The following is a 14,967-nucleotide window of genomic DNA, read 5'->3' as shown; positions in this document are numbered from 1 at the left end:
CTAAGGGATATTTATTGAAGCATTAGCAGCTCAGGCATAATATCCCGATGACCCTCCTTAGCTCAGTTGCCAGCATGCACCAGCAAAACCACTGTTAAGATACAAAGGCAGGTGTCTCTCTCTGGGGAGCTGACAAGCTTGAGGGATGTTGATACCAGCACGGATAATGTTGTGTATCAGCATGAGCCTTGCTAGTTATTTAGTCTCTTTCATTCAGGTGTTCTCATCCAGAAAGAATAAAGCTGTCATGATGAATAAATGATATAACAAATGAAAAGATCCTAACACTATCTCTAACCTATAATAAGTGCTCAAGAAACAATAGCTTAAAAAAAGGATGAGGTGGGCAGGAGAGAAAAGAGGTAATACCAAGAAGTTAGTGTTCAGTTCAGTTCAGTTCACTCAGTCATGTCTGACTGTTTGCAACCCCATGAATCGCAGCACGCCAGGCCTCCCTGTCCATCACCAACTCCCGGAGTTCACTCAGACTCACGTCCATCGAGTCGGTGATGCCATCCAGCCATCTCATCCTCTGTCATCCCCTTTTGCTCCAGCCCACAATCCCTCCCAGCATCAGAGCCTTTTCCAATGAGTCAACTTTTCGCATGAGGTAGCCAAAGTACTAGAGTTTCAGCTTTAGCATCAGTCCTTCCAAAGAACTCCCAGGCTTGATTTCCTTTAGAATGGACTGGTTGGATGTCCGTGCAGTCCAAGGGACTCTCAAGAGTCTTCTCCAACATCACAGTTCAAAAGCATCAACTCTTCGGCACTCAGCTTTCTTCACAGTCCAACTCTCACATCCATACATGACTACTGGAAAAACCACAGCCTTGACTAGACAGACGTTTGTCGGCAAAGTAATGTCTCTGCTTTTCAATATGCTATCTAGTTTGGTCATAACTTTCTTTCCAAGGAGTAAGTGTCTTTTAATTTCATGGCTGCAATCACCATCTGCAGATATTTTGCAGCCCAGAAAAATAAAGTCTGACACTGTTTCCACTGTTTCCCCATCTATTTGCCATGAAGTGATGGGACCAGATGCCATGATCTTGGTTTTCTGAATGTTGAGCTTTAAGCCAACTTTTTCACTCTCCTCTTTCACTTTCATCATGAGGCTCTTTATAGTTTCTCCTCACTTTCTGCCATAAGGGTGGTGTCATCTGTATATCTGAGGTTATTGATATTTCTCCTGGCAATCTTGATTCCAGCTTGTGCTTCTTCCAGTCCAGCATTTCTCATGATGTACTCTGCATATAAGTTAAATAAGCAGGGTGACAATATACAGCCTTGACATACTCCTTTTCCTATTTGGAACCAGTCTGTTGTTTCATGTCCAGTTCTAACTGTTGCTTCCTGACCTGCATATAGGTTTCTCAAGAGGCCAGTCAGGTGGTCTGGTATTCTCATCTCTTTCAGAATTTTCTACAGTTTATTGTGATCCACACAGTCAAAGGCTTTGGCATAGTCAATAAAGCAGAAATAGATGTTTTTCTGGAACTTTCTTGCTTTTTTGGTGATCCAGCAGATGTTGGCAATTTGATCTCTGGTTCCTCTGCCTTTTCTAAAACCAGCTTGAACATCTGGAAGTTCACGGTTCACATATGCTGAAGCCTGGCTAGGAGAATTTTGAGCATTAAAAATTGATAATAGAGAAACTAAATTTCATGCAATTTCTGAAACTTGTAACTTAGAATTAGGAGGGTGCAAAAATTAAATATCTTGTGTTGATTTCTAACAAGCGATACCTTCTTCTGTTGTACAACTGAAAGTAATCCAGCATTGAAAATCAACTATAGTCTGATAAGAAAAAAAAGAAAGTAGCAAAAATGCAGAAAAAGAAATTATACCTTCAATTCTTTTTAAGAAATGTGTTTTATTTCGCTCTCTTTTTAAAGGAACTAATACTCTATATCATGAGTTGAATTGATATTAAGAGGGAATTGACATAACTAGAAATGATTTGCTCTGAATAAAATATTTTGAGTGCTAAGTGCATGAGAGTGTATAAACATTTGAGAGTAGGGACTTTAACTTGCTTCTTTCACTGTCATCTCCCTAGCATAGAGGGAGTGGTCATGTGAGTGTGTGTGTGTGTGTGTGTGTGTGTGTGTGTGTGTGTGTGTGGTATGGTATGTATGAATACATGCTAAAAAAGAAACATGACTCTCCCTTCTGTCTGGGGGAATTTTTATGGCACTCTGTGTCCTGACCGCTCTTAAAATTCCAAGAAAAAAGTGCAGACTGGGGAAAGTCATTTTGGTTCTTGGGAAAAGTAAGAATTTTCTCAGGCTATGTTTGGGGAACAAAATGACTAGTTTGAAAAGTTGTTGAATATGGTTTGTGATTGGCAACTGACCCACTGATTCTGTCTCAGTGATTCAAAGCAATCTTCTTTGACTTTAGATGGGGAGGCAGAAATGAAGTTTTCATCTAAAATTTATCCTTCACTGCCTTTAGCTTCTGACAGTGCTCTGTGTTATACATTATGTTCTGTAACTTACCTCTTTTCATGCAAGACTGTATTTTTGAAACCTTCACATGTTATTATATAAAGAGCTAGCCAACTTGTTCTGCCTTTTACACATGTACATTTACTATATTTGATTCATCCATTTTCCTATAGATAGAATCTAGATTGTTTCCATTTCTTGGCCACAAAACCAGCTTTCGTCATAATCTCTTATGTGCTGATGTCTATAGTACATTTTCAAGAGCAAAATATATACCATAAATCATTTCTCAAATCTGTTTGGCCTTTTCTTTTGGCTGGGAAACTTGTGGAAATACTGTTCTGTGGAATATAGTTTAAGAAACTCTAGATTAGAGAAGTAACATATGGGTTAAATATGCATTTTTATTTTAAGAATGAATAAGACTGAAATAGCATGTCCAGTGAACAAAAGATAAATAGAAATGTGTGATTTGGCAGGAACAATAGTATTACTTCATATACATGCAATAAAATATAGCAGACAGTAAAACCATTGCTATGTAGAATATAGAACAGCAGAATAGTATAATTTCAGATATTGGAGAAAACAACAGAAATGAATCAAAAAGAATATTGGGCATGTTCAGTTCAGTTCAGTCGCTCAGCCATGTCCGATTCTCTGCAGCACACCAGGCCTCCCTGTCCATCACCGACTCCCAGAGTTCACTCAAACTCATGTCCACTGAGTCGGCAATGCCATCCAACCATCTTGTCCTCTGTCATCTCCGTCTCCTCCTGCATCTTTGCCAGCATCAAGGTCTTTTCAAATGAATCAGTTCTTCGCATAAGGTAGCATGTTATAACTGATCAAGTTCTAACAATCTCAGAAAAAAGAAAAGACTCTTAATTATTTATACTTTTAAAAAAGTGTTTTTGGTATTAAAACCAGAATTTAGGAAATGAACTGTTCACTTATCATTACAAGGATTTACTGAATATCTGCAATTTGTCCAAAATTCTGCTGAGTTCTAAAGCTATAAAAATAAACAAGGTAACAACATTGTTTTAAAGGATCATGCTGTTAATTTGGAGGAGATGAACAAATAATTCAATCATTATGAAAAATACAGTAACTGCATTGCTAGATCTTGAACAAGCTATGATAGATCATTAACAAGTCAAGCAGCTACTTTACAGATATGTCAGTTAGTCAGAGAGGATAGAGAAAAGTATTATTGGTAAAGAAAATAGTATGTGAAAGAAGTAGAAAATAAGAGAGATGAGAAAATCTATAGGTAGAGATAGAAACAGGAAGGAAAAATCTTTGGTAGAGGCAGAAGATAGACCTGCTAAGAGGAAGGTACTAGAGAGCAAGAGTTACAGGTTAGTCAACAATGCCTCTAAGCACATAAACCAGTATTACCTCCTGTGTGGCACTTTGGTGATAGGTTTCAAGTGCTTATCAGTGATGAAAGCTTCTGATATGCCTGAAATGTGAATTCCAACAGATCCATGAGGTCAAGTGCAACAACTATGCCTGAGTTATTTCCATATTTTCAGCACCTAACACAGGGTCTGGTATGTGTAGTTCAGTTCATTCGCTCAGTCATGTCTGACTCTTTGCGACCGCATGGACTGCAGCATGGGACAGGCTTCCCTGTCCATCACCAGCTCCTGGGGCTTGCTCAACTGGTGCCCATTGAGTCAGTGATGCCATCCAGTCATCTCATCCTCTGTCCTCTCCTTTTTCTCCTGCCTTCAATCTTTCCCAGCATCAGGGTCTTTTCAAATGAGTAAGCTCTTCATATCAGGTGGCCAAAGTATTAGAGTTTCAGCTTCAGCATTAGTCCTTCCAGTGAATATTCAGGACTGATTTCCTTTAGGATGGACTGGTTGGATCTCCTTGCAGTCCAGGGAACTCTCAAGAGTCTTCTCCAACGCCACAGTTCAAAAGCATCAATTCTTAAGCATTCAGCTTTCTTTAAGGTCCAACTCTCACTCATGTCTACATGCACAATAAATGTTATGTGTGGATGGAGAGTTAGAGGGATGATATGTTTATATCAATCATTATATTGAAAAATTTGATGATTTTCCATTTTCAGTGGGAAAGAAGCAGTGCTGCAGAAATTAGAATTTTGTAATCAAGGTGAATTATTTTTAGCTGTGTGACCTTGAACAAATTATTCATCCATGCTAAGCTTCAATATTCTCATCTGAAAAATAGGAAAGAGATGAAGTAATTCATATAAAATACTAAGTTCAGCATGAAGTGGCTCTTGCTCAAAATGGTAGTTTCTATTTTTCAATGAAAAAGAAAGCTAATTAATTGAGAAAGGGTCATGTTTTGGATGGTTTGGATTTTAAAAGTTAAAAATATATTTAAATTTGATGTGCTTAAAAGTAGGAAGCTCTGAAAAGTTATGTGAGATTGAGGAAAGTATAACTTTTCAAAGGCTGCTGCTGCTGCTAAGTCGCTTCAGTCGTGTCCGGCTCTGTGCCACCTCATAGACGGCAATCCACGAGGCTCCCCCATCCCTGGGATTCTCCAGGCAAGAACACTGGAGTGGGTCACCATTTCCTTCTCCAGTGCATGAAAGTGAAAAGTGAAAGTGAAGACACTCAGTCGTATCCGACTCTTAGTGACCCCATGGACTGTAGCCTACCAGGCTCCTCTGTCAATGGGATTTTCCAGGCAAGAGTACTGGAGTGAGTTGCCATTGCCTTCTCCATTTCAAAGACTAAAGAAGGGCAAATTAGAAGGGGAAAGAATGTGGTCAGGAGAGGGAAAAAAAACAAACAAACAGTCTGTTGTAGTCATCCAGTGTGAAACAGCTTGTCTGAAATTCAGAACCCAGCTATACCATGACTAAGTGTCCAACTTTGCAAATTGTATTCACTTAGCTAGGCCTCAAGTGTTTGTTTGTTTGTTTGTTTTAAGATTTTATATTCATAGAGTAGTTTAGGGTCGTAGCACAATTCAAAGGAAGGTGCAGAGGTTTCCCATGTACCCTCTACCCCTACATATGTGTGATTTCCACCATTAATTACATCACACATCAGAGTGGTACATCTGCTACAGCTGATCAACCTACATTGACACAACTTTATTACTGCTGGTCCCTAGTTTGGGTGTTGTATGTTTAGAGGTTTGGACAAATGTTTAATTACATGTATAGGTCATCAAGGGAGAAGGCAATGGCAATCCACTCCAGTACTCTTGCCTGGCAAACCCCATGGACGGAGGAGCCTGGTGGGCTGCAGTCCATGGGGTCACTAAAAGTCAGACACGACTGAGCAGCTTCTCTTTCACTTTTCACTTTCATGCATTGGAGAAGGAAATGGCAACCCACTCCAGTGTTCTTGCCTGCAGAATCCCAGGGATGGGGGAGCCAGGTGGGCTGCTGTCTATGGGGTCGCACAGAGTCAGACATGACTGAAGCAACTTAGCAGCAGCAGCAGCATAGGTCATCAAATACCACACAAAGCTTTTTCATTTCCCTAAAAATCCTCTGTCCGCTGTCTGGTCATCCCTTCCACACCTGCAACCCCTGTGGCAACCATTCATCTTCTTACTATTCCCATAATTTTATTTTGTAAGAATGTTATACAGTTGGAATCATACATATAGTAGCCTTTTTCAGATTGACTTCTTTCATTTACTAGTATACATTGAAGGTCTTTCCATGTTTTTTTCCTAGTTTGATAGCTCATTTCTTTTTAGTGCTAGATAATACTCCCTTGTCTAAGGGTGCTACTGTTTATTTATCCCTTCACCTACTGAAAGGCATCTTGATTGCTTCCAAGTCTTAGCAACTATGCATGGACCTGCTATAAACGGTGTATGCAGGTTTTTGTGTGGACATAGTTTCCAACTTCTTTCGAGTGAGATTTCTTTGGAATGAGATACCATGGAGTGAGATTTGCTGGATTGTATGGTAAGCATTTAGCTTTGTTTAGTGAGATTTTAGTATCACCTTACAGAGTTTCATTAAGATTAATGAGATGATCAATATAAATTGCTTGGCAGAGTACCTGGCATATGGTAAGGGCTCACTCAATATTAATTACCTCTGTTATTATTATTAATGTTATCTAGGAAAAGTTGCCACTCCAGTACTCTTGCCTGGGAAATCCCATGGACGGAGAAGCCTGGTAGGCTATAGTCCATGGGGTCGCTAAGAGTCAGACATGACTGAGCGACTTCACTTTCACTTTTCACTTTCATGCATGGGAGAAGGAAATGGCAACCCACTCCAGTGTTCTTGCCTGGAGAATCCCAGGGACGGGGGAGCCTGGTGGGCTTCTGTCTGTGGGGTCGCACAGAGTCGGACATGACTGACGCAACTTAGCAGCAGCAGCAGGAAAAATTGATTTTAAAAAGTCAGTTCATGTGACAGTACGGATGGAGAAGTGGTACAGAGTAGAGAAATGTCAGAGAAAAAGCATGAAAACATCTGATGATTAACTCCATACAAGACAATTATGAAGACATCGCTTCAGTCCTAGATTTTCAGGATGTTCTTGTCTCACACTCGTAACCCTGCGTGGAAGAAATATGCCACTTCCTAGATCCCCACACTCCCTGTGGACTAATTAAGAAGGATCATATCAGGTAATTATAAGTAATGGTTATGTAATACTCCAGATAAAGAAGAGGATTGCTGAATGTACTCCAACTCAGCCATACATACATGCCAGGTCAAAATGGTATAGTGGGAAAGCACTGGAAGTCCAGTCTGGAGAGCTGTATTCACAATATAACTCACTATGGGTCATGAGCTTTGTGAACTTGAGCTTTTATCTTGGTAATTCAGTTTCCTCAGCCATGAAATGGAAATGAGACTCCCCCACTAGTTATGGAGAGAGTAAAATAGGATAATGAATGAAAAAATAGTGCCTGGAGTTTGAGAGAAAGTTAATAAATATAAGACTGATCTTAATACATGGAGTCACTAAATAGCTTATTCAGAGCCAGTGCCATGACAGTAAATTAAAAATGCAAAGGCATCTGTCACCAGTAACATCTTGACTAATATCTGTCACTGGTTATGAACACGATTGTTTCCGTGAATTTATAGATTCACATTTTCTTTTATTCACTAGGCATAAAAGCAGATTTATTCTAGAGAGTTTTGATGACAAAATGCATAGCAGAAAGCCAAAAAAACAAAACTCACTTATAATTTTACCATCTGGAGATAAGAAATGTTAAAATTATAAATTATTTTCTTCTGACCTTTTTTCTTTCTGAAAATAGTAAGTTAAACCTCTAAAAGACAATCCAGATATATGTTTCACTTAAAAAATGGTAGGATATTAAATTTAAAGATTTATTTAATATTTTGTCTTACGATATTCGTTAAGTATGCATGTGTTCATGCTAAGTCCCTTCAGTCATGTCCGACTCTTTGCAACCCTCTGGACTGTAGCCCTCCAGGGTTTTCTGTCCATGGGATTCTCCAGGCAAGAATACTGGAGTGGGTTGCCTTGCCCTTCTCAAGGGAATCTTCCTGACCCAGGGATCAAACTCATGTCTCTTCTCTCTCCTGTATTGGCTGGCGAGTTCTTTACCACTAGCACCATCTGGGAAGCCCTATTCGTGAATATAGAATTAATTTTAAAAAGCAGTACAGGATCTTTGTTACTCTCTTCTTGTCTCCATCAAAACTATGCAGTTTATATGAAGAAAATTTTGTTTTCTATGCAAGTGCTTTTGTTTTCTACTTGTTGCTAATTTCCATTCTCCGCTTGAATACTATATTCAGATAATATCAACATTTAAGCAGGCAGCAATCAGAGGAGAAAACATTTATCTGTAATGCCAGCCAAATGAAACAATGAACTCTTTCATCTTGATTCTAAACTCTAAGTGTCTGCTCCGAGGTTTTTGAAGTATCCACTTTGTTTGAAGCCACTCAGAGAATCAGCAAAATAAGTGGTTGAAGCAGGCAAAAATATAAACCCTAAGCCTTTCCCAGCTTTGCATAATCACCATATTCATTTACTTTTTACTAAATTTGCCTTTGTGAAGGTTAGGTTAACCAAACCTGTCTCTCCATTTTTGTTTTTTCTTTTTGATATTCTAACAGTGCTTTCCCAGTCTAGTGCCAAATTTTCCCAAATACTTAACACATTTGACAGCCATCAGTTTTATTAAAGAACCACTGTGAAGAATTTAATAATAATATGGATATGTTAAAATTACTTAAAAATATGTATTTGTAAGTTGGAGTAACAGAATAGTTCAATAGGTGTTTTTGCCTTTTTAAACATTCTTTCTTGTGTCTAAACACACTACCTAATGGTAGAAATACCCACATTATTTAATCTCTGATCCCATTTTGGGGAAGGAAGCTATTGACAATTACTCAAAAGTGTCATTTGTAATGGAGAAAGGATTACTCCAGAATATGTTATTGTTGTTTAGTTGTTAAGACATGTCCAACTCTTTTGTGACCCATGGACTATACCCCACCAGACTCCTCTGTCTAGGGATTCCCCAGGCAAGAATACTGGCTTGGGTTGCCATTTCCTTCTCCCAGGCATGTTCCTGATCCAGGGATTGAACCCCCATCTCCTGCTTCTTAGCCTTTACCACTGAGGCAGTCACCTGGGAAGTCCTCCAGAATATATTACCTGTGTTCTTTTATTGAAAATAAAGACTAATTGAGCACCCACTATGTCTTAGACACTAGGACTTTGGCAGTGAAGTCAGTTGAAGTCCCAGTTCACATGGAGCTTACCTCTCAGAATGAAAAACTGAGAAATACATAGTTTAACAGGAGAGTCTTAGATAAGGTTATCAAGTCTTAGATGCATTTATGATTTTGTGTTATTTTGTAGGATACAGGTGTATTCTCTTTCTTCATCCTATTTAATAAGTAAACTTCTTAATCTCTAAATAGTATATTTAAGAATTTTAGCTTGGTGCTGATGGTGCCTGTTTTTTCCTTATGATGTAGTCCACTCAGTCTAAACTTTGTGATATGGAGTGAGAATGTAAGATCTTCAGAGTTGTTCACAAAATTAGCAAGTTTAAATTATTCTATATTATCAATATGTTATCATACTAATGTTAAATTCAATATTCTATATCTGATACATTCTGAAATATATTTTATACTCTCATCTGAACAGTGTATTATAATAATATGTGTATGTTAAGTATCATGGACTAGTGTTTGTTCAATGTTGGGATGAGGTTGATTTAATGACAGCAATGTATGTATACATAACAGCAATGTATAGTCAAATAGGCCATTTTTTTCTATTCTTTACACTCAGAAGTTTATATTTTGATTTTTTTTCCTTCCTGCTGAAATACATTTTTTAGAAATCTGGTATATGTCTTCAATTTTTTTTTAATTCCCTTTTCAGGAATTTGCTGCTCTGACAAAAGAATTAAATGCTTGCAGGGAACAACTTTTAGAAAAGGAAGAAGAAATTTCTGAACTTAAAGCTGAAAGAAACAACACAAGAGTAAGTATAAAACTGCCTCTACTTGGAAGCAATTCCATAGTTCAGTGTCTTATCTCTAATACATTCATAAAAATAGAAGCCTTTAAAAACTTCAGGAAGACTTCAAGCAGACACCAACTCATTGTCTGTCACTTAGGGTAAAAGAGAATATATTACAAAACTCAGAGCAGGAAGACCAGAACCCTAAATTATAGCCTTGCCTGCTAAATCATGGTGTTGCCTTAAAAAATGTTAGTGTTTCTTCTGACCTTTGTTTTTTTTGACTTTAAAAGGAAGGGTGGCATTTCAATAGTGAGTTCCAGGCTGTTTTGCAATGGAGTAGGTGGGTCATGCTTCAGAGACTGGGAGTGGGTAAGATGGCAGGGTCATAGGCATGAAAGGGGAGCATGATTTTGCCTCTGGGTACTATGAGGGAATGGCCTGACATTCATCCTCACCTCACCCCAGAAAAACAATAATTTTTTAAAAAGATGTTAAAAACGTAAAATCACTGAAAGAGGACTCTCCTAATTAAAAGAGGCATACCTTTTCTATTTTAGAAGCTCATGAAGGAGACTTCCAGTAATGATATTTTTATTTCATGAACCTGATGGAAATGACAGCATTCTGCTCTTGATAACCCATGTATTTGTTTAATCACACGACTTGCTATCATCAGAGGTACCTTATTTTCTAGTTCAGAAGAAAAATTTACTAAATTTTGGACCGGGTAAACTGTCACATTACTCATCAATGAGAGAAGTTTTTCTAGTAAAGTAATGTAAAGTAAAACCACTTTGGTGTGACTGTAGTTCAATTTCAATATGAAGTAAGTGAAAATATTTGAAGTGTTAAGAGCTCTGGCAGCTTAATACTGAGAGAGTAAGGTATGTTAATTATGTATTCATTGTATGCTCAGTCTTAGATAGTAATAAAAAAATGACAACTCAATATTGTAAGACAAAACATGAATAAAGCTGGAAAACATTTTTTCTACCTTTCTAAAAGCAATGGTGTGGAGGATTTTTGCTGTTGATTACATCAAGGGAAATAGATTTATGAAGCCTTCCTTGTGCAAACCATTGCTTTTCATGTAACAACTTAGTTACATAATCACCTCCCCCACCACCTCAAAAATATCCAGGTCTAAAAATCAGAAAATCTTTTCTCTTCCCCCATAATGCCCTATTCAGTTCAGTTCAGTCGCTCACTCATGTCCGACTCTTTGTGACTCCATGAATCGCAGCACGCCAGGCCTCCCTGTCCTCACCAACTTCCAGAGTTCACTCAAACTCACGTCCATCGAGTCAGTGATGCCATCCAACCATCTCATCCTCTGCCATCCCCTTCTCCTCCTGCCCTCAATCCCTCCCAGCATCAGAGTCTTTCCAATGAGTCAGCTCTTCGCATGAGGTAGCCAAAGTCCTGGAATTTCGATGTCCTATTAAATGTTGCTAAATATAAGATTTTTAAATTTATAAAACATCTATTTCTGCTTTATTGACTATGCCAAAGCCTTTGACTATATGGATCACAATAAACTGTGGAAAATTCTGAGAGAGATGGGAATACCAGACCACCTGCCTCTTGAGAAATCTGTATGCAGGTCAGGAAGCAACAGTTAGAACTGGACATGGAACAACAGACTGGTTCCAAATAGGAAAGGGAGTACGTCAAGGCTGTATATTGTCACCCTGCTTATTCAACTTATGTATAGAGTACATAATGAGAAACGCTGGACTGGAAGAAACACAAGCTGGAATCAAGATTGCCAGGAGAAATATCAGTAACCTCAGATATGCAGATGACACCACCCTTATGGCAGAAAGTTAGGAGAAACTAAAGATCCTCTTGATGAAAGTGAAAGAGGAGAGTGAAAAAGTTGGCTTAAAGCTCAACTTTCAGAAAACGAAGATCATGGCATCCAGTCCCATCACTTCATGGGAAATAGATGGGGAAACAGTGGAAACAGTGTCAGACTTTATTTTATGGGGACTGCAGATGGTGACTGCAGCCATGAAATTAAAAGATGCTTACTCTTTGGAAGAAAAGTTATAACCAACCTAGATAACATATTCAACAGCAGAAACATTACTTTGCTGACTAAGGTCCGTCTAGTCAAGGCTATGGTTTTTCCTGTGGTCATGTACGAATGTGAGAGTTGGACTGTGAAGAAGGCTGAGCTGTGGAAGAATTGATGCTTTTGAACTGTGGTGTTGGAGAAGACTCTTGAGAGTCCTTTGGACTGCAAGGAGATCCAACCAGTCCATTCTGAAGGAGACCAACCTTGGGATTTCTTTGGAAGGAATGATGCTAAAGCTGAAGCTCCAGTACTTTGGCCACCTCATGTGAAGAGTTGACTCATTGGGAAAGACTCTGATGCTGGGAAGGATTGGGGGCAGGAGGAGAAGGGGACAACCGAGGATGAGATGGCTGGATGGCATCACTGACTCGATGGACGTGAATCTGAGTGAACTCTGGGAGGTGGTGATGGACAGGGAGGCCTGGTGTGCTGCGATTCATGGGGTCACAAAGAGTCGGACACAACTGAGCGACTGAAATGAACTGAACTGAACTGAACTGAACATACTAATTAAAGGTGAAATGTCTTTCTCGGTGTTTTACGTCTTTCACTCACATTATCCTTACAGCAACCCTATTGTCCCCATTTAACAGATGAGAAAACTAACACAGTAACTTGCCCCAACACACAACTTGTAAGTGACACACCCAGAGAGTCTGCTCTGTGGCTTAATCAGTGGCTGTATATTTTAAAAAGCATATTCCTGTTACTCACAAGTAATGTGTGACCTAAGGGATTATCTCTAGGTAGGAGCAGACTTTTCAATTTCTTGTAATTCAGTCCCAACCTATTTAGTAATCTATTTTCTATCAGTTGTGTAGAAAGTAATGTGCTTGGTATTTTTTCTGATGTCACAGGTAAAAGCTGTGGCCACTTATCATTTTGTCACTACAGATAAACCTGATCCTTGCCCCCAAAATAAAAGTGTACAAGGAAAAAATCAAAGTAATGACTAGAGTTGCTCTTAAACCCAACTGCCTCAAGTAATTACATTGAGAAAACCCAAATGAAGTCATGTTAATGTTATTCATGATTGTACAAAAATAAAAACTTCAAAAATTGTAGTGCATATTTACAGAAACATTTAAAAATATTTATTGTTTAATATTTCCACACTAAAAAGAATGTAGAAAAAAATGATGAAACAAAATTTGTTGTTCCTAAAACTTCTCTAACCATACCCATTCAAGTTGTATTTGTAGAAAACATCATTCCTGCCATTATTTCAACATATTGAATTCAGCTGCTAAAAATTACCATAGTTTTGCAGAATTATTTGAATTAATGAAAGGGTGAGGGGAAAATATAAATATTTATATTGTTATTATTTCTTAATATAAGAGTAGAAAAGTTTTGTTGTTTCACTTTTGCTGTTTGTTGTTTCAGCTGTTCTGGTACCTGAAGAGCTCAGAGATGACTTATTAACAATGTTTTAGAACGCAGTTATTGTGTGACTTGGAAAGAGAAGTTAGGGTTTCAAGAACTAGTCTCAATATTAGTCATGAATAATGACACTATAATTTCACTTCACTGGTCATAAACTAAAAAAAAAGACAATTATCCTTAGTTTAAATTAAAGTCTGAGTTTGAAACATTCCTTACTATGCCCTTACTTTTGTTTTGAGCCAAAAGAATTATATTAAATGAATGTTCAAATACAATCAGACACTAAAGAAAAGCTTTCCATTTTTTTAAAATTTTTATTTTTACTTTATTTTACTTTACAATACTGTATTGGTTTTGCCATACATTGACCTGAACAATCTTGATAAGCCTGTCTGTACAAGTTAAAATCCCTCTAAAGTTATTTCCTTGAGGAGTAGAAAGTACAATCCAATTGAGAAAAGGAAGACCCTAGTAGTTAAAAGCAGGTAAAATATGTGTGTTTGGGCTCATGTATATTTTTTATGAAGTGCTACAATGGGACATGACAAATACCAGAGTGAGTAAGGTGCAACATGTGTTCTCCCTACAGCTATTCAATGTGGGACTCAAACGTGCGTAAAACGCATTGTCGTTTAGTCACTAGGTCATGTCCAACCCTTTAGTGACCCTATAGATCATAGCCCACTGGACTCCTTTGTTCATGGGATTTCTTAGGCAAGAATGCTGGAGTGGGTTGCCATTTCCTTCTCTAAGGAACTCTTTTCTTAATGTGAAAAGAAAACAAGATCCTGTAGGGTATCTAAGCCATGTTTGAGAGTAAAGGATACTAAGTGGACTGATTAAGAAAGCAATCCATTTGAATGTTCTCATTTTCTGATGTTACTATTGTGTTATTTGACCGTATTACAGAGGCCAAATTAGTTTACAGGGCAGAATACATTTCTACTTGAATACTGTATGTGGTTGAAGATACTTGCACACAAGATGTTGTAGAAAGACATATAGCTTTAGAAATTTAGCTTGAAAATTCTCAGTGAGGCAATATGTGTCTATGGATATAGGATTTGATATGTTTATGTATATACATATCTAGGCTCTGAGCATTTAAAGTGAATTCCAACATAAATTAATAGCCACTCACATAGTCCCTCCAGTCCTTTGAGTGTATACCAAAGGGTGCCTTCTGCAAGATTCATTAAACATTAACGTTTTGTTTCTAGCAAAGTGTACAAATCAGTAGACTGTTAGTGGCATCTTAGGTAAGTTCCTTTTTATTTGTAATAAGTTTTCGTTTGAAGCTTAAAAGCCATAGACACCTTCTAGATTAGAACATTTTTTGGCCGCATTCTCCAAGATAGATAATTTACATGCATTATTACTTCAGTTCAACAAGTATTAAGCGTCTATTATAAAGGATATTTTTCTAGGCATCAAGGAGTGTTCAGAATAGTTAAACTGTCAAACCCCTAAAGAGTCTGGTTTATATCACTAAAAACATAACTGTTTTTGTTATTACACAGACGAGAGTTCCCAATTGCACAAAACAGTACAGTTTGCTATTTTAATCAAGAAGGCTTTAATTAAAGCCTATGAGAAATGTCTAAAC

The 14,967-nt window shown here is 37.9% G+C and overlaps 1 protein-coding gene across 1 annotated transcript in view; it reads left to right on the top strand.

Annotated features, from left to right (window-relative positions):
• The window catches only part of PPFIA2 (PTPRF interacting protein alpha 2), a 511,234-nt gene that overhangs the window by 292,930 nt on the left and 203,337 nt on the right, over positions 1-14,967 (top strand). The window contains exon 3 of the mRNA XM_069584127.1: positions 9,812-9,913. Coding sequence (XP_069440228.1) covers positions 9,812-9,913 — 102 coding nt within the window. The remainder of the gene's footprint in view (positions 1-9,811; positions 9,914-14,967) is intronic.

The sequence above is a fragment of the Ovis canadensis genome, chromosome 3, assembly GCF_042477335.2.
Source record: "Ovis canadensis isolate MfBH-ARS-UI-01 breed Bighorn chromosome 3, ARS-UI_OviCan_v2, whole genome shotgun sequence".
In the NCBI taxonomy this organism is placed as follows: Eukaryota; Metazoa; Chordata; class Mammalia; order Artiodactyla; family Bovidae; genus Ovis; species Ovis canadensis.
The sequence above is the reverse complement of the archived record's forward strand: the minus strand, read 5'-3'. Positions and strand labels throughout refer to the sequence as shown.